General features: G+C 33.2%; 2 protein-coding genes and 1 long non-coding RNA gene across 3 annotated transcripts; 1 reads left to right on the top strand and 2 right to left on the bottom strand.

Annotated features, from left to right (window-relative positions):
* Positions 1-7467: 7467 nt before the first annotated feature.
* Positions 7468-8750, top strand: LOC125211166. Its single transcript, XR_007174470.1, has 2 exons — positions 7468-7588; positions 8566-8750. It is a non-coding gene; the product is annotated as an uncharacterized LOC125211166 (long non-coding RNA).
* Positions 8751-8777: 27 nt separating this feature from the next.
* LOC125211157 (protein trichome birefringence-like 25) lies at positions 8778-11119 on the bottom strand. Its single transcript, XM_048110869.1, has 4 exons — positions 11068-11119; positions 10592-10968; positions 9971-10248; positions 8778-9621 (listed from the first exon to the last, which is right to left on the bottom strand). The coding sequence occupies exons 2-4, from the start codon at positions 10815-10817 to the stop codon at positions 8836-8838; spliced, it is 1290 nt and encodes a 429-aa protein (XP_047966826.1). The 5' UTR covers positions 10818-10968; positions 11068-11119; the 3' UTR covers positions 8778-8835.
* Positions 11120-13578: 2459 nt separating this feature from the next.
* On the bottom strand, positions 13579-17661 carry LOC125208630 (protein ENHANCED DISEASE RESISTANCE 4-like). Its single transcript, XM_048108316.1, has 5 exons — positions 17016-17661; positions 14629-16861; positions 14496-14556; positions 14178-14401; positions 13579-13960 (listed from the first exon to the last, which is right to left on the bottom strand). Exons 1-5 carry the CDS (start codon positions 17128-17130, stop codon positions 13906-13908), a joined length of 2688 nt encoding a protein of 895 aa, XP_047964273.1. The 5' UTR covers positions 17131-17661; the 3' UTR covers positions 13579-13905.
* Positions 17662-20950: the final 3289 nt, after the last annotated feature.

Genomic DNA, 20950 nt, shown 5'->3' with positions numbered 1-20950 from the left:
AAATTGGAAAAGTCTACTAATAAAAGTCTTAGTATATAAAAAAAAGTTTTAAATGTCTACTAATAAAAATCTTATTAACAGAAAAAGTTTTAAAGCTCTCTTCTTCTCGTATCTTTTCATAATAAGAGTCACATTTTATTATTTCGATTCCTCCCACAATAAGAGTCGCAATTTTACCGTAAATGATAAGTAGAATCAACATTCCATTAACTCACTTCACTCACATTTTATTATAATACCAATATAAAAATTAGACATCATATTCTATTAACTTTTTCAATCCACTATGTTTTACCTTTCTTAAAATCTGTGCTCACGTCAAGTGTAACTTCTATTGTGAGACGGATGAAGTATTTCATTAATACTACTCAGTTTACTCAAATTTTATTAAGAAAATAAAAATTAAGATCCATATTAGGAGTAATTTTTTAATTTACAATTGCTGTGTTAGGATGGGGCAATCATTGAAGGAAACACAGATTGCAAAAGGAGACTTTGTATCAAAAAACGAACGTGCTGACAAAAACATGGCTATTTTGTCTGCTGTCGAAACCTACACGATGGTGTCAATGACGTTTATACATTGAAAGTATCGTCAAGAGATTAGGAAAATTAAACTATTTACTAATAGTTGGTGTCTTTTATTTGGAGTGGTTAAACTAAGAGATTAATGATGATTACGTAAGTATTGCATCATTATTTCGTAGGTAGTAAAAACTTTATGATTTTTGTGTCATATATTTTGAAAAATTTGTGAATAATAAAAGTCTGAAATTCAAGTCTTATTTTTATATCATACTCCCCCCGTCTCCGATTAAGAGTCACACTTTGACAGGACACAGGTTTTAAGAAATGTAAATAAAAGTTGGTTGGAAAAGTTAGTGAAATATGAGACCCGTTTTTTTATATTGGTTTTATAATAAAATGTGAGTGGATTGAGTTAGTGAAATGTGAGACCTACTTACTATTTTTGGTAAAAAAGAAATGTGACTCTTAATTGGAGACAGACCGAAATGAAAAAGTGTGACTCTTAATTGGAGACGGAGGGAATAATACTAACTACACCATAGGAGTATTTATTTTTTGGTAAATATGTGGTACAAGTAAGTTGTTCAAGGGACTATTTATGACGTTAGGAAACTGCATTTATTATAGAGGTACATATTAGGTGAATAGAAATTACTTCCACCGTTCTATAGTAACGGAGACGTTATTTTTTGGTATGTAGATTAAGAAAATTGTGTTATGTGAGCGGTGGCGTTATTTTTTGGTATGTAGATTAAGAAAATTGTGTTATGTGAGTTAAGTAAAAGAAGAATAAGTGAAAAATGAAAAAGGTAGAGAGATGAAGAGGGAGTAAAGTAGGTGGAGAGAAATGTGTTGACTTTTACTAAAAAGAAAAATGACTCTATTACTATGGAACGTACTAAAATGACAAATGACTTTATTACTACTGAATTGAGGGAGTCGTATTTATTTGGGATATTGGCTGAATAAAAATAGTCAGTGAAGTGCAAATTCGAAATTTTTACCCCACTCCACTACTAAACAAATAAAATATGGAGGCATATCGTTACTTGTAGTTAAGAGTTTTTTTTTAAAAAAAAATTCATTTTATAGTAGTTATTTAAATTACAGTACTATTTTACTATATGATGATTTATATATAAATCTAGTTAATCAACAATAAATTCAAAAATAATAGTACTCCATAAATGTATATATATGTATTTAAGAACGTGGGGAGAACAATCAAGAGCATAGGCGTAGCTAGGAACATTCAAGACCATAGATTAATGATAGGCGTACAATATTACGTATCTGATCCTCTTATTAATTTTATAGATACTAATTAGAAATTATAAATATCTGGATAATGTTTGTGTGTGCTGTCGTTACTAATTGATGATTGAGATAGTTCCAAATTATAATTTCTAAGAATGAAAAGTTTGACTATTAAGCGGTAATTATGATAAATTTTGAAGTAGATAATTATTTTGGGACCCATGACCATGATATTTTATATTTTTGGTTAATGAAATATATTTGAGCATCTCACGTGTAGTAGTTGATAAATGGAGTATATGAATCTTTGATTATTTCTTCATAAAATATCATTGTACGTCGTAATAGCTTTTTCAACCTTTTTTTTCCATAGTTATTTTTTTATGTTTGAGTAATAAAGTAATATGACAACGAAATTACTCAAATAAAATAGTATTATTCAATTATTGCTCATTCAACTTTATTAATATGGATCAACTTTTTCTACAATATCATGGTACTATTGTCAGAATACATTTAATAAAATCAGCTATTTATGAGGTATAGGGACCTGCTGATTCAGGCAGACCACATGTTAATACACGTGTCGGAATCTCGTTAATTAGAATCTAAACCTTCTAGAAGAGAACATGCATCAAAATTGAATTAAATTAATATCACACGTTTAGTGATGTCAGTATCATGCTAGCATTATGTCACGCCAACCTTTGGAAACAAATAATGCGCCACCTTAATGAAGATATTGAAGTTAATTTCCTTATAAAAAGAATAATCCAACGTTTCGAGAAGATAGAAATAGGTTTTTCCACTTTCACATTTTAAAAAAAATACTCGAGCCGTCCCATAAAGATTGTCCCACTTTGACTAGACACGAATTTTAATAAATGCAATAAAAAGTGAGTTGAAAAAATTAGTGGAATATGAGTCCTACTTTTATATATTACTCCATCCGTCCCGCTTAAGATGACATGTTTTCCTTTTTAGCTTGTCCCAACTAAGATGACACATTTCCTTTTTTGTTAACTTTCTCTCTCCAATTAATACACTCAATCACTTTTTCTCACTCCTATTAAAATATCCATATTTCTTTATCTCTTTACTTTAATACTTACACTCACCTTCTCTCTCTCCAATTAAACAATTTAACCAATAACTCCTAAAACCCCGTGGCGGCTAAGCAATGTGTCATCTTAGACGGGACGGAGGGAGTAGTTTTATAATACTCCCTCCGTCCCAAGATAAGTGACTTACTTCTTTTGGGCACGATTTAAGGAATGATATTTAAATAAGTTAAAGTGGAGAGAGTAAAGTATGAGAGAGGGAAAAGTAGATGAGAGAAGAGATAATGATGTAAATGGAGAATAAAGTAAGAGAGATGACTTTTTGCTAAAATAGGAAATAGGTCACTTATAGTGGGACACCCTAAAAAGGAATACAAGTCACTTATCTTGGGACGGATAGAGTAAAATATGTGAGTATGAATGAGTTAATGGAATATGGGTTCTACTACAAAAAATGGTAAAAATGGGATAAATTTTGTGAGATGGACAGAAAGGAAAAATAGGACAATCTTTGTGGGACGGAGAGAGTACGTTTCTTTTCTTATTAAATTGGATCTAAATATCTAATGTTTATTTGATTGAGTTGAATAGGAAAAATATAGGAGTAAATAATATTTACCTGATCAGCTCTTACTGAGAATCATTTTATGGCTAGAATCATTTAAGAGTGGTGATTTAGAGATATAATGTCTCTAAGCCATAATACCCCTATATCACTTTTTTCATAATCTTATTTAAATATGTACTAATATACTCTTATTTTAGATAAAAGGAAATAACTACTAATTTTATTAAGGAAGGAAAGCAAATCAAATTAACTATCTATAACTAATTACATGGTAAGTACTATTAATTAAGATTCACATTTTTTAGTCAAAATTTTAACCAATTCTCAACTATTTTCGCTACTTGATGAGTATTTATATATAATTATTTTATTATTAAATAATTTTTAAAATTCTAAACAACTAAATTTAATTTATAAAAATAAAAAGTAAATTATAATTATAATAGTCATTGTCATCTAATTATTTTATTATCAAATAATTATAAAATTTGTAAGTTATAAAAAATACTTGATGTCTAATATTAAATAAATTAAAATGATAGTATTAAATAGTAATATTTAAATTTTATGCTATATAAATGACTATATATATTTAGTGTTATCATTCAACAAAAAATAGTCATTCAAATCAAATTATTTTATTAATCGTAAATAATCATTTAAACTATAAGTTATGGAAATAACTACATGTATTTGCACTCAATTTCCTAGCGTTATCATTCAACGAAATAATAAATTTGCATTCAAATTTCTTAGTATTATCATTTAAAAGCTATTAAATTTTTAAGTTGTATAAATAGCCACATGTATATATCAAGATATATGTTACTATTGTTTTCCAAAATAAAGAAGATGATTAGATTCCATAATTTTCGGAATTGTTTAAAATAAAAATAATTGATGAGACTTCTATTCACATTTTAATTCATTTTAGTGTACTACTATTATATATCAGCTACTGATTGATGTTAAAATTTAAGAATATAAACAATCACACGTTTTAAAAAATTTAAAAATAAGTGATTGATTGATTTAGTTGTGGAATTTAGGTAAAAAATTAATAATTTGAAGTAATTAAAATTTTGGAATGCAAAAGAATTAAAATTAAAATTATGAAATTTTTTAAATCAAAACCGTGAACTCAACTAATATTAATACTATCATATATATCAAAATTTAGTTGTTTGCATGATATAGTGAACCGAGCGAAGAATTATAATATTTTATACTAGAAAAAAGAGAATAACTCAAATAGTAAATATATGAGTTAAGAACATGTGATTATTTTCTTATAGATGTTCGATTATAGCATTCTAAATATTAACAATTAAATAAATTAAATTTTGAACGTAAAGAATTAAAATCATATCCAAAAACTCGATCAGTATGATTATTATATACTATGTATCAAATTTTAATTTATTGCATAATATAGTAAATGATCTTATAACTCTAATAATTTATAAAGAAAAAGAGAAAACATTAACTCTATATTTTTATAATATTAAATAGATGAATTAAGAATACGTGATTTTTTTTATTAAGTATGTGATTATTTTTATTGAAACGGTACAATTCAAAATAGTATACCCAATTAGTATTAACACATATAGTAGTGAATTGATTTAAGAACTCTAATGTTTTATTAAGAAAAACAGAAAATATAATTCACATGTCTTTAACATATTAAAGAGATGAGTTCAGAACGTGTAAACATTTTTTGATTAAGGCTCGAATTTAATGTTCCAAATTTTAAGAATATAAAGAAAATAAAAAATTAATATTAATATTACTAAATTTTTTTCAAATAAAAATATTAAACTCAATTAGTGTTAATACATTATATATCAAATTTTAATGCATACCATGTTATCGTGAATTGAGCTAAAAGCTTTAATACTCCTTATAAAGAATCTTCTAAATAAAAAAGTTATAAAATTAAATTTATCAATATTAAAAATTACAGTTTAATTATAAAATAATTATTTTTGGCCATAGTAAATCTAATTCTTTACTATTTATAAAATAAGATAACAAATTTTAATACTTTATAGAGCTAATTATTTTATTAAATTATATAAATTAAAGTTTGTAAAAATTAATTTGATAAGAAATCTGTTATATGGTTCATTTTCTAATAAAATATATTATTATTTCATAGGTAAATAAATGTACACTAAATATATAGATTCAATGAAATATAATATTTTATTATTTTAAATATGTGTCCTTAAATAAATGCAATAAGATATAAAAAAACTGCCATATGAGGATTGCATGCTAATAAAATTGTAATCGCATAATTAGTATCAATGTCCTTGAATAAGTATATTTAATTAATACTTTTATATAAAGGGTAAAAAAGTAAATAAATATAACATGAATTTAAATAAAAATTTAAAACAATCTAAAATGACTATTTTAACCTCAATATTGCATTATGGCTTGGAGACACCCAAAAAAGGAATACAGGTCACTTATCTTGGGACGGATGGAGTAAAATATGTGAGTATGAATGAGTTAATGGAATATGGGGTCTACTACAAAAAATGGTAAAAATGGGATAAATTTTGTAAGATGGACAGAAAGGAAAAATAGGATAATCTTTGTGGGACGGAGAGAGTACGTTTCTTTTCTTATTAAATTGGATCTAAATATCTAATGTTTATTTGATTGATAGGAAAAATATAGGAGTAAATAATATTTACCTGATCAGCTCTTACTGAGAATCATTTTATGGCTAGAATCATTTAATCACCTCTGATTCAGATGTTAATAAATGATATTTCCCCATTCCCAAAAAAGAAAATGCGTTTATATTTTTACAGAACTTGAGGAAAATGATAGTACCTCATAAGTTAGAGCGGAGAAAATAATATGAATAACTGAAAAAAGAATAAAATGAAAAAGCATAAAAAACTTTGATTTTTTCAAAATAAAATAGATCAATTTAGATGAAAAACTGCAAAAAAGAATATAAATCAGTTTGAACAACTTACTTTTTTAAAAAATTAAGTAAATTTTGCTGCTGGTTTGAAACTTTGGACACTCAATTACACTACAATACAAAGTTTGCTGAGTTGATTGGACCAACTGAAAATTTCAAATCTACAATTATAAAATTCAAACTTCAAAATCAGACTCGATTGTGGACCAACTGAATATCTATAATAATTATGAAAAATGCCAAAACTGAAACACATATTTATGTTATGTAGACTTTCCTTTATATATGAATGGCAATTAGCAACCAACAACTGAAATGCTAAATGCGTGAATGAGAGACTACTTTATTTGCTATCAATTAAATTCAGTTTGACTTGAATTCAAACAATACCTGGTATTGTTGAAGTCCATTTAAGCTCAATAAAAATCAATATTATCAAGTACAAGCAGGTATACATACCAAGTATAAGAAATCATAATAACTTGTAACTTCAATTACACTAAAAACACACTACTTTTACACCCAATCTTGAAACACTGCAATAATATTCTCACATTATTTCGAAAAATTAACTCTCAATTTTTTTGTCATACACAAATTGATGCATTATTTAACATAGTTGTAATCTGTATATCTATACATACTTATTTGAATTTGCAAAATAGGAGTATAATTTTTCTGGACGGTCCAAAAAAATAAAATAAAAGTATTGATTATGCAATAAAGAAGTACACCCTCCGAAAGAATATGCATTTTCTAAATTTGAAAATTCTTTTTTTCTAATAAGGAGAGACTCATTCTCCACTAAAAATACTTTAATTACTTTCTTTCTATTTCTCTCTTATTTTATCAATTGTGCATTAAGACTTGTGCCCAACCAAAAATGTATATTCTGTGGGACGAAAGGAGTATACTCTAGTATAATAAAATAAAAATATTTTGTTTTAAATAATCTATTTTTGGATAATACAACTGGACATCTTTTTATCTAAATCAAGGTCGTTTGTGAGAGTGAGCCCATATTATTATGGGCTGGCCCGTTTAATAATCATTTTCCTTTAAATAAAAAGCCCAATGCTAAATGACTATATCTGCAATAGAAGTGAGGAGAATAGTAGAGACAGAAAAATGATCTACAGAAAATGGAGTCTGCTTACCGGCCCGACCTCGATCATCGCCGGAGTAATCGGCACCGTTGTTGTCGCCGATCTCATTTTCCTTGATAACGTAACATTTTTTATCTCCTAATTTTTCATTATTTGATTCGTAATCATATGTATTTGGCCTGCGCTTGTTCAAAATTCACCGAGTTTATATGTGGATTTCCTCGCAGAATATTATTTAATTTCTCTTCTGTGCGAATCAGAAGAGCGAAATCGAATGTTTGTTATGATAATAGCTAATCGAATTTGGTGATCAACATATTAGATTTTTACATTGTATTTTGGAATCGGCCTTGTAGTGCTCTTCGCGATTCTTAGCAGGTGTGCTGAAATTAGATATTTTTATTATCAGGTTCCTTTGATTAATAAATGGTTCTTCAACGGCATTCCTTTTCTGTTTTAGCTTTGGAATATACTCCGAATTAGTGAAATTTTGGAGATATGCACATGTTTTCAACATTCAAATGTAGACATTTTAATTTATTGAAGTTATTTTCCATTTCAGTTGATTATCGAGTAAGAGGATGGTTGATTCTATTTCTATGTGATTATTTTTAAGTAATTCTCCATCTTTTCACATTATTGATGAGCTTTTAGCCTTCTACTTCTGCTAAAATCTGTAAATTACTCCCTTAATTGGCTTTAATTATCGTTGTATGTAATTGGTTCCTTGACAGCTTCTAGCTTTTAGTATAAAATAATGTGAGAAGGGGGAAATTCAAGAAAGGGTTGTATCTTGTAGTGCTTTCAGGTTGATGCACAAATCATATGCTTGTTTAAACAATGTCTCAATAATCTTGCTCTTTGTAATGTTGAGACTATTATTATCTTCACTCAACATATTCCTTTGTAGACTGAGGTCCCTTCATCTTCCCTTGCTAGAAATCTGCCTAAACTGTAATCTTTAGATGTCAGATTCTTTATGGTTTACAGTTTTTTTATTGTTGTTGTGTACTGATCTTGTGACTTGTACCCCTGACCCCATCGAGCTTTGTGGTCACTGATAAGTCTTTTGACGTCGTTTTTATTCCCCTTGTGCAGGGCTGGTTGCGCAAGGGAGATGAAAAGAAGCAAGAACCAGCAAATAAAACCAAGTAGAAGCAGAAAAGATGCACATTCTAATTGCTGTGTTCTTTTGTTTTGTCAAAAATGCGATGTTGAATAAATAGATCTTGTTCATTACAAAATTCAGTTTTTGTGTGTAAAATGTAAATCCTTTGTTTTCACTAACAACCACCTGGATAGCCAGAAAATGAAGAAGATGCAACAAATGAATCACAGTATGCAAGTAAGTACAAAGCTGGCTTAACATCATCTTTGATGTCTAAGAAGCATTTCCATCATCAAATCATTCCAAGAATCTATAGGGCCAGGTAAGCACCAATGCAAACAGTCATTCTGAATCTTTGCATGCTTGTCTTTCCCCTCATATGGTTGGAACGTCCTGTACACGCCCGGGTGACCATCTGGTCTGAGGAGCGAAAGCATGGTTGTGTCAAGCAGCTCGAAACCACCCACCCTGTTTTTTGAAAGTGCCTCTGATGCCCACTGAAACTCTTCGAGTTCAACACTTTTCATAATCTCATCTATGTCTCTGATCTCAACTTCGTCTACTTTGAATGGTTCTGTCCTGTTACAGTAACCTTCAGAGTCCCATTCCCCGTTTTCAAAGTGATCCGGAGTTATAGTCCTGAAGAGTATATATGGCTTGTGCTTCGCCTCAGTAATGAATTTGAACGTCGTGTTTAGTGCCTTTCTGTATGCATTTAGGAATCCTACTTCTGTTATGTTGCTATCATGGCAGCCGTGGCAACCCAGAATAGTGTTGTTCTCGTAGTAAATCGCGTACTTGAGAAACCATTTACCTCCTCCAATCACTATGTAGTCGAAATCCCCGTACTGATCTGTCCATATCGCGTTGGGTTCGTCTACATGTAGCTGGATAATCCCAGAGGAAATGCCATTGTCATTCTCGAAGATGGAAGCTTTCGTTAGGAATGGAGCCCAGACGACAGAGACAGTGAAATTGAATGAGGGAAACGACCATCTCCGGTTCTTGTATGGCTCGTCATGGTAGATGTCAACGGCTTCTTCTACCTATAACGTGGAGTAAGATCATTAATAGAGGAGTTCAAGTACTATCCTCTACGAGCTTTTTCGATATAAAGAACAGAAAAAAGAAAAAAGATGAGAAAATTCAAAACAAGAATTGATAGCAAAATGAAATGAAAGTTAAACTAACTATTGTAGGTCCATTGAGGTGGGGGCTATGCCTAGTTGGTAAAGGTATGCTTGCTTAGAAAGACTGAGAAAACCTAGTATTAATTAGATTAAAAAAACTCAAGAATCATATTCTTGAATCAACTTAGACATAAAGCTATTGGCAAACTCCACTAATCATTTCATTATAATCTAGATTCAATCTCAAATAACATTACCATTTTACCTGTGATAGAATGCAGAGTAATGACTGAACATGGTTACGCATGATTGAATCACCAATGAATGCAAGTGTTTTATCCCTCATCATCTCAAGAAATCTCTTGGCATCAAGCCTAGGCAAGCTGCAGCCCTTGGGCTTCCATCTCCAGTAAACGTAACCCGAATCCGGCCGGCCATTCGTCATACAATTCTGTGGAGCTTCTATTGATCTGCAACTGCTGTTGGTGTAGAATGGACCATCTGGCTCTGGAATCCAATCACCATTGAACAAATCACAGCTTTCTGTAACCACATAATGTGAAAGTTGAAAGTTAAAACCAACCTTTGTTAGTGACACAATTTCACATAATATTGGAATTCTTAACTCAGATACACATTAGTAGTTGGTTAGTTATGACTTTAATAATATTTTAAATCTTAGACAGTTGGTTCAATGTACATTTCAAGAATGTTCAATTGGCTGAAATGGTATGTTTCAGCTTCATAAATCACATCATCATTTTGACATAATTTCAGCCATTCTTTTATAAATTCGATCTTGAATGTGATCTGGGTATTCAAAAAGATCAATCTTTACTCTTTTATGATACTGAATTAAACAAAAAAAAAATTGAAGTTCACTCACCATTGCGAGAAGTGTAGTCAAGATTGAGCAAGAGGTCATCGGTGATCGGCGGCGGCGACGGCGGAGTGGTTGCAGCTAATGCAGCAGCCTCACCATCTGAAACTACAAGAGAAAACTGCACAAAACTTGAAGAAAGAAGCCGGTAAGAAATGGCTAGAAGCAGAGAACAGATTGCAAATTTCACCAAAAGTGATGAGAATATGTTTTTGGTGTTGAATTGTTTCATATTCTTCCTCTTTTTTCTCTGTTTTTCACATAAACACACACAACTCAGCTATAAAGAAGTGTTTAAAGATGGGGTAGTTGTCAGTTATGCAAAAATGGTCTTATCATCCAGCATTTAATGCATTTTCTTCCGGAAATTAGCATGTCACAATCTGAAAATAAATATTTTTAGTAATTAATTATGATTTCTATAAATAAAAAATAAATATAAATATAAAAATATTAAAGAACAGAGGGAGAAAAGTAGTTACCGTTTCCCCATCATATTATTCGTTTGGAAGCTTGGCTTTTCTTGAACTATTTTGGTAGTTGGAGAAATGCTTTTAGTAAATGAAAGTAGTAAAAATAACTTGAGCAAGAATCAATTTTTGTGAGTTGCTTGATAATCTTGAAATCAGTTGATATCTTCACCAACCAACGAATGAGGGTGGCACGATATTAAAATGAAGTAGTATCACAATTAATAAATAAAATAGTAGAAATATATAAATATATATGGCTTGACTAAAATAAAACACCGCTTAATGTACAAATTGTGAAGTAATTATCTCAATTTGCCTCTCTCGTCTTTTTTCTCTAATTTTTTTATAAGTAATAATCTTATCTGCCTGAATGAGGACACAGTGATTAATGACTCAATTCAGCATCACAGCAATTGAAGTAATCACTGCTGTAAAGAATTTAATTGCATTAAATAATTGTGTGGAAATCAACCTCATCTCTTTATCTCTCATTCATTAAAAGTGTCATCTAATATTTTTTCAGTTTTGGCTTTTGGAAACCAAATATTCCCTCCATTCCATTTTAGTGATGCAATTATTTTATGTGTGGAATTTTAAAAAATTGGTGTTTAAAGTTTAATGAAATTAAAATAAAAGTAGAAGGAAGAAAAAAAAAAGAAAAAAAAAAGAGAATAAAGTTTTTATTAAAATAACAAAAATAAATTATGTAGCTTGTGATGATCAAAATAGGATACAAAGAACTGAAAGAAATTGTTTTGCATGAGATTATCTTGTTCAATTTTCTAATACAAGAGATTTGAGATGGTCCCACTAACTTTTTTTTTAGTTATCTGGAATATCTACTTTATTATATGCCCTATAAATAGAGAATAAAGCGGTGGAAAAAGTATAAGCAATTGTATTTTGTGAATCCATTAATATAAGCTAGTAATTAAGGAATAAAGAGAGAAAAAACTGAAAAAGTATAAGTTCTGAATCCACCCTCTCATCTCTGTTTGTCTTGTTCCTTAAAGCATGGCCATTACACACATTTTTCTGCTTTTGTTTCCACTTAATTTCATTTTTTTTCTATAATTTTCTAACCAAAGTACTGGCAATCGAGCCTTTGATGACACCACTAGTCCAAAATGGTCATACAACACTGAAATTTTCATGCCAAATCTAGTTAGTAGAGATAAAATGCTCCTCAAAATGAAGTGGGGCTATATATTATTCAACGAAGATGTATGTTAAAACGATACGAGTTTTAATATACAATCGATAAAGTAAAAAGAGATAAATAAAAAATGCAATACATATATTGTTAGTGCATAACAAATCTCATTTTCTTATTAACAAATCTCAAAATTTTGCTGGCCAGCAAATGCAATGTTCACCAGGGACAATTGTCTATCTACTAATTTACCTAAGAGCATTTACAACGTAGCCCCGCTCGAGATGGCCGTCATACGAGGCTGCATTGCATCTCCTCGAAGCTCAAGGCCGCCTGGCTAACCGCCCCATTCGCGGCTGAAACACAGGCTGCCTGGCAGTCCCCTGTGGTCCTTGCAGCTGCCGCTACCTCGTTCCTTTTCTTTTATTTTTATTTTTTTATTTTTATATGATTTTAATTGCATTGCCTCTTTTCTATCCATTTTCACACTCAAACTTATACACTCATTTCTCTATTTCTATAATTTTTTCAGTATTTAATTTAGTTTTTTGCTATTCATATTATTGTATTTTTACGGGCATTTATTTTTTATTTACAATTAAAATTTAATTATTTAAATGAATAGAAATCATGCTAAAAGTTGGGCTGAAAATTGGAGGAGCTGCAATACAGCTGTTGACGCTGAAACGACCAAAGCTGACGTGATAGTTGAAAAGTATAGGGTTTGTGGGGGTAAGTTTTTAGGGGCACACGACACACGGGATGGGATCCTCTACAGTGCACAAATGCACAGCAGCCCCGGCTGTTTATCACAATTCAATAAAATAATATATATATATATATATATTTATTTATTTAATTTAATTTAATTTTTTTTATTATTATAATCACTTGTGTGGAAGAGTAAAGGCTGCTGTGCATTTGTGCACAATGCACAACAGAGAATCCCCATCCCACGGCACACCGTGAATGCTCTAAACTTCCTCCGTCGCCAATATTATGCTTAATTGTTCAATTTGTTCTTATTCAAGTCCACGAACATCTTTAACTATAAAATTAGTTTTTCTTATATAAATACTTCAATCATCGCTATCAGCATATCATGAAAACACAAACACAACCGACTATAAAATTCAATAACAATATAAAGTTATAAGCTATTGGAAAAAATATATTATTCAATTTTCCCACTCTTTTTCATTTTATTGGAGTAGATTGCCTACAAGTTACAACAAAATCTCTATAAGTTAATGCTCAATAATTTAACAATCACTATAAAATAGTAACAACTTTTTCATCTGTCCCAATAAGTAAAAAATAAACATCCATTTCAATCCATGAACTGCTAGACAAATAAACATATGTAATTCAACATAAAATTGCTTGTTCCTTTTCCCATGATTCAAAATACACGCTCTTGATCAATTCTTTTTTTTATAGAAGGAAACAACAACAACTTAATCTTTCACATTTACAAAGTGAGAACTAAAAGGGAAAGGGATATTACATACAACATCAAAAACTTTTGCAAGACTGCCAAAATACACATTTCTTGCATGTGAACCAAATCACTCAAACATAAACAACAACAGCAGTAGCAGCATAGCATGAATCATGTTTCTCAACCAAAACAAGTGAAAAAAAAGACAATGGTAGTCTGTACCAGAGGCGATCGAGCATTTGATGAGTCCCGATCATGCAACGGCCTGTGGAATTTTCATGCCAAATCCGCGCTTCACCCTCTCCATGCTGTTGATGTTATCAAGTTAGTGAAGATAAAATGAAGTGAATGTAATACAATTCATTGTAATGTACATAAAATTGAGAATTTAGTGATATTTAGAGGGTTGGTTGAAAGAATTGCAATCATCTCGAACGGACATCAAGTGATTATTATGCACGAGTCATCAACATATGAAGCCTTAGCCAATAATACAATAAACGCGAGGGGTATATGTATACTCACGTTGGAGCAAGTTTTCCGAGGCTTTCCAACTCCTCGCCAGTGTCCTCGTCCAGGACTCTGCCGGATATCTCTACAATGTAGGATCTATCTATCTCCCTCGGGAGACCTCTGCCTACCAGCAGATTCAGATCTTTTTGGTTCAGTTCTCTGCCATTAACATATATTTGTGTGTTCCCAGCTGCACAATGCTCTGGCATAGGGTAGTTGAACTCTTCTATAAACGGCTGCAACAACACGACCACACCAGTTGGTTAAACGAGCAAGAATTAGGCATTCGAGTTCATCTTTTCCACTACAAAAATGGTAAACAAAGCTTACAGGAATTATGCCAAGGCAAGACCCTCCAATAGCACCCCAGAATCCAGCTCTGTAATCATACCTAAAATCGTCGTAAAAACTTAATGAGTTGGATGCAATATATGGAAGGAGACCAGTGTAAGAGAAGGCATACCAATAATGGCCGGGTTGGATCGGTCCAGCTATTTTTTCTGCTTTTTTGATCAACCGGTCTGGTATTAGATGGCCGTTGACAGTCACGCTAGCAGATTCTTCGGGTCTTTGTGGATCCTTGAAGCTCCCCATAATGCCAGCAAAGAATGAGCCAGCTCCTCTACCGCCTCTGCTCGCTCCACTCGATTCAAAGGTGGACCCCGTGTTGGAGAACTCGTTCGATGATATATCTATCTCAGTAGCTGTGGACTCTTTCCTCAAAATCTGCTTAGCACCTGTCTTGCTCGGTAAAGATCTGTCAATTAGACCGCGTTCAGAGTGCCCACTTCTGTTTCCTTCACCAGAGTCCTTCACCACACGATGCTTATTCGAATGGGAATCGGAGAATTCATTACTGTCTAAGTAAGGCTGCTCAAAGTAATCTTGAAGAGTGGAGCCTGAAGGAGGTTGAGGCCCTTTATCCTCTCTTGGAATATCAGCAGCTGAGGAGAAGTCTTGTGGTTCTTCCTCGGCATCAGAAGCGTACGTGGATGTAGAATGACGAAGCCTGGTCTCGATAGGCTTGCTATCTCTCCCCGGACGAGACACTTCTCTATCCATGGAGTGGAAATCGTAACCGGAGCTATCATAATCCTCAGATGAAAAGGCTGTCCTAGTTTGGCTCGGATTAGTGTCGCCTCGTCTTGAAGGCACATCACGCTTGTTGTCAGCCGTTGGTCTTGAAGGCACAGCACGCTCGTTGTCAGCTTTTGGAGGACCATTCTTGGCCTCCATGTCGAGTGAGACGACCATTTTCTTGCCTGAAACGACGAAAGCAATGAGAGAAGAGCACGCCCCACATCTGAGCTTCTTCCTGCTGCTATTCTTGCTCACGGCTAGCTTAGGCAGCATTAGCACCTCGAAACAACTGTTGCAGGTCAATAAAGGAGCGCCACCGGCTAAAGGGCTGCAGTGTTTTCCGCCACCAACCAAATGGGCTCTAGCAGGGCGACGACGTGTGAAACCATCCACCTCAGAGTTCACATCACTAGGCCATCTTGCATGACTTTGAGTGGCACGAGGCCTCAATGGAGGCTGATCATGAACTCTCGGGTTGTAGTGATCTCTTGCACCAAACGAGCCACGATCATCCAACATATTGGAGTATTTACCACTATACGCAGCTTGCATCGTTGGGTTAGAAACTGGTCCCTTGGCACGACAATGGTAGCACGAGCAAGATGGATGGTGCCGGCTGAATTCAGCAGGATACGGTTCCATGTTATCCATATACGCCACACCATCATCCACGAAAGGTCCAGACACATAGCCACGCGCAGGTGGCATCTGAAACCCTCCTTGAGCTTCGGATGGGCGCAGATGAGACCTCGATGGATTCCCATATCCTTGAACATGACTTGGAGCATACCTCGGAGGATAAAAACCATTCTCCCCCATTTCCTGCCTACGCATCAAATGAGGCGGCTCGGTGTACTGATTCTGAAAAGACGGCCTTTTCAACGAGCTTTGCATCATCATCGCCTCATTCTCAGACGCATATGGATCTTGAGAATGCATCCTCCTATCGAGGGGAGCCTTCTCTTTCCCCTTGTCGTTGAGATTGCCCGAAAGACTCAGCTTATACTTAAGCTCGTCTAACTGCCTCAAAAGCTCGGCCCGATCATCTTCAACAAATTCAGCATTGCTCAATCCATCCACCACACCACCACCCCTACTCCTAGATGGATCATCAAAATCATAACTAGATGCGGATAGATGATCAAACGAGCCATCTTTCGCACGCCTTCCAGCCCCCGGATCCACTCGTTGAGCCCTCCAAACACCCTCCATCTCGTCACTCCTCTCCCCAACCCGGCCTGGCCTTCTCAAGCCGGCCTCATTATCACGAAACAACACAGGATCCTCAAAATCTCGAGCCATTTTCGCCTGCTGGATTTCAGTAAACCTCCTATCTCTCATCACATCACCATCAACATCCCAGCTCTCCTCCTTACCTAAACCATTCCTACCGATTTCAGCCCTCTCGCGAGCTCTCCTCCTCTCAGCCCGGCTCGAAGAACTAACGTTCGACCTCACATCCGACTCAGAGCCATCACTCATCATCTCCATCCCTCTCCTCTCAGAAACATTCACCATTTTCTCATATCTATCAGAAAGCTTTTCCACGTTACCACCAACCATTTCCTCAGTAGACTTCTCCGAGAATGTGTCCAAGTCAACACCTTTGTTCTTGCCTGATCAAGTCAACCATACATCAAAAAAAGGAGAAATCAATCAATATGAATCAATCAGATTCAGAAATATACTAAACAAATAAATCTCAAAAAACACAAATCTTCCCCACAAAACACGCTATAAACAAGAGAGAGAAAGAGAGTTACTACATACATCTTAGGACAGCGCCACAACCGCCACATTGATAAACAGAGAAATCAGTGACCTCCGGCAGTAAATTCTCACACTTGGGGCAACGAACTAAACGAACTTTAGCAGTTTCAGACATTTCTTTCTCTCTCTACAACGTATGAAACATGCAAAATGCTGAAAGATTGAATCTTGGAGAGAAATGGAGACAGGGCATGGAGGAATTTCTCAGAAATCGAAAAGCATGGGAGTGGAAAAAGGAAACAATAATGTTGAAAGAGAAGAATTGCAGCAAATAATTGAGTGTTAAAACGGAAAGCAGAGAAATTCGTTTCTTTTTTTTCAGAGGAAAAATCTAAGGTTTCTGAATCAACATGAGTGGAAAGCGAGCACGAACTGATTGTGCTTTGGGGGTTTTTTTTTGGCTGAATATGTTTGTGCGTTTTGTGTGTGTACGGTTACAGTTTTGAAGAGAGAGAGAGATGGGAATCTGTGTGAATTTGGGATACTGTGAATTTACTCTTTCTGAAACAGGGGAAAAAACAAAGACTGGAAAACAGAGTTAGAATTTTTTAGCCTCCAATGGGAAAATTGTGATTTATTTTATAAAATATTTCATCACTAATATTCGAGAAATTACTTAATGGCTTTCGATTTGAATACAGCTTTGTTTCTAATTTGACTAATTTTGTTAGGACAGTAATGAAGCAGGGAATTCATATGATAATCTGGCATGAAAAAACTACTCCTCATAGACTTTTTAGGGGATGGGTTGAAAGAAAAAGAGTGATTTGGGCATTTGGCCTTTGTACAAAACTCTGACAAATTTTTCATCTATATTATGCTAACTTTGACTCTGTCTCTCTCTCTCTCTACATAAATACGTATAGAGAGAGTGAAAGAGAGAGGTACTGGCTTTACACACCTACCACCCTGCATACCTTTTTTCAACTTTGTCGGAGTATTCAAGTTAGTTGGAAAATTATTTATTAATATTATTATTATTATTAGTATTACGTTTTATATGTTGTATATAAATTATTATAAGGGTAAATAAGCTATTTACACAAACGATTTTTTTATTTATAATCTTTTTAACTGAATACAATAATATTACCAAAACTGCAAAACATATGAGATGATGGGGTTGATATAGTCTAACTCATTTGCATAAAAAGATCTTCCATAAATTTTTATTTCTTAATATTATGGTCCTTTAAAAATGTAGTAGTAAGTGAAAAACGAAATAAGCTGTAAGTTTCTATGAAAAATCGCACTATTCAACGAGCATATGAATATTCGTTAGATTATTGAAGAATGAAGAGTACTATATTAAATGAGGGTATTCAGGTTTAGACAATGATGATGTTCTTAAATTTGATGATTGTACCTTGCTTTCATAATAGTATAGAGTTACTTATTTTAAAAACTGGGAAATAATTAATCTGGACAAATTCGACACATGGGCCCACATATAATTTGGTGACATTCATTAAATTCATAAATAAGTTTTGTAAGATTAGTATTCAAGAATTAGAATATAATTATGCATCATCGCAACCACATATTTCATGGACGACCAATCAAATTTATGTTTTCTTTTATTCGTTACTACTACATCATTTACCTCATACCTCATCTTATCGCATTTGATGACATCTCTAACTTATCCAAGAAAAAATCCTATCACCAAAAATCTCAAAGTCTGATTCTAAAACATACCTACAAATTATACTAGTATTAATGTATTAATAATAAATGTGCCATTTAAAATTAATATTACGATGTATTAATAAAAGAACGTTAACATTACGAATATAGTTTCTAATGTAGGAATATTGTATATACTTATATCGTTATTGGCTGAATATTGTAGGTATTTTTTCTAGTGTATTAACAATTGTCATTGAAATTTGGAACAACGTGCTGTTAGTCCTATGTTCCGATGATTTGTTAAATACGTATAAAAAATGTAACTAAAGTAAACCCAATAGGAAACAACGAAGTAACGTACTAAAAGGTGGACCAAAAATTGTACTCCTCTGAACTAATTTTATATTTAAAAATTTTAAAGTTGTAAACTCCACTAATTTAATAGTAGTACAGAGTATATATTTTTTTAATAATGATAAGAGATTTTTATAGTATAATGATTTATACTACAAATTATTAGAAATTTAAAGATATTTTAAGAATAAAAAAGAAAATTGTTAACTTGGACTTTGAGATTGGGAGAGATTCAAACAAATAGGACATGTATCCGTGAATGTGTATTAAAATGATCAACGTCATAAAATAACGCGCAAGCGGTTATATTTAATAGTATTATTTAAATGTATAATTTACGTACATTTATCTTTTCTCATAAATTTATTATACTATAGTAGTACTACTTCTTAAGTTAATTTTTATATAGCTGTTATTTTACCTACTAACTAGAGCATATACGACTTGTAGCTGTTCCATCAACCTACATAATCAAATGATGACGAGAATCAAGGGATATATTTATTGTATGATCTAATTTTACAATTTAATTGAAAAAGTCAATGATTATGCAACGTAACTAAAATGGTTTATCTATATTTATAACTGTTCTGATCAAGACATGGATGCCAAACAGTGAGGTTATTCCTTAAAAAATGGAGTTCTAGTGTGTTGGTGGGATATTGTTAATTATGAATAGTATATACAATGATTATAAACTATAGATTAATTCCATTATCAAAATTGTTGACTTGACTTAGCAAAAACAATTGTGTCACAATCACGCAATGCCTTCTTCACGCCTGGCTAGTGGAGGGCCAAATCCTCTGCTATAAAAATCATGTTTTAAATGTTTTGTTACGACTTAATTGATGGAGTTGCCGATCTCATAATCATAATTCTAATATACTCCAATTTTTGGCTCTCACCGGATTGTATTTCTGAAAGAACTCGTTAATATTTTTAACATATAAGTTATCTATTATAATTGGTGAATATGTAAAGGACATCAAGTATTAGAGTATCCGCATCAGTGATCGCTTGGACGGACGGCGTTCGTGTTGCTGGCACGGCAACGCGCTGTCCGCCGTTGCGCTCTTGCTGCTGGCACAGCGCTGCTCGATACATCGAGCACGTCCATGTCGCTGAGCAGGCTGACGTGGTGCGACGGGATTGGCCAGTTGCATAGTTGTTAGCATTTTCAACTTTTTTTTAAAAAATTGAATTTAATTTAAAAAATCGTTTTAAATTAAAAAAAATATTTTCCCATTTCTCAATAAATTATATCCGTTTTCTCTCCACTTTTAATTTATTTTTTAATTTTTTTCCCGAAAATTCACATTTTCATCTATAATACACCCATTTTCCACACAAAAAATTTCCTACCACACTACACAATTCTCATCTAAATTCTCTCATCAATTCTCAATCTTTCACTCTAACAAAAAAAATGACTGGCTCCGGTGATCACCCCTCCGACTCCCGCGGTTGGAACCACAAATGGTTCGGCTCACAACCATTCTCTAATTTGGAAACGCAATTCTCTGCCCCTCCTCAAACCCAAGGTTCTCAAATTTTGGGTGGCTACCGGCCTTACCTGGTGGACGACCAAGATGCTCCCGATGGGCGATACAGGTGGGCACCCGAACCCGGATCAGGAGGGCGCGGCGACACTCAAACTCCTCCTACTCCTACTCCTCGTGATGGACGTGTTCAGGGTCGTGGCAGGGACAGTCATCACGTCCGAACCCCGTACACTCCAGGGGAGATGAATCAGTTATTCAAAGCCTATTTGACTATCTCCGAAGATCCGGAGGTTGGCACGAACCAAACCGGGGATAGGTTTTGGTATCGCGTCTCTCGCTGGTACAATAATAAACCGGCCGGATGGAACCATCGAGCGTAATGAGAGTATAGTGTACAATGCCATCTTCAGAGCTAATGAAGAAATCCAAAAGTTCCAGGGGTATTAC

The sequence above is a fragment of the Salvia hispanica genome, chromosome 1 (assembly GCF_023119035.1).
Source record: "Salvia hispanica cultivar TCC Black 2014 chromosome 1, UniMelb_Shisp_WGS_1.0, whole genome shotgun sequence".
Taxonomy (NCBI): Eukaryota; Viridiplantae; Streptophyta; class Magnoliopsida; order Lamiales; family Lamiaceae; genus Salvia; species Salvia hispanica.
This window is presented reverse-complemented; position numbering and strand designations above follow the sequence as displayed.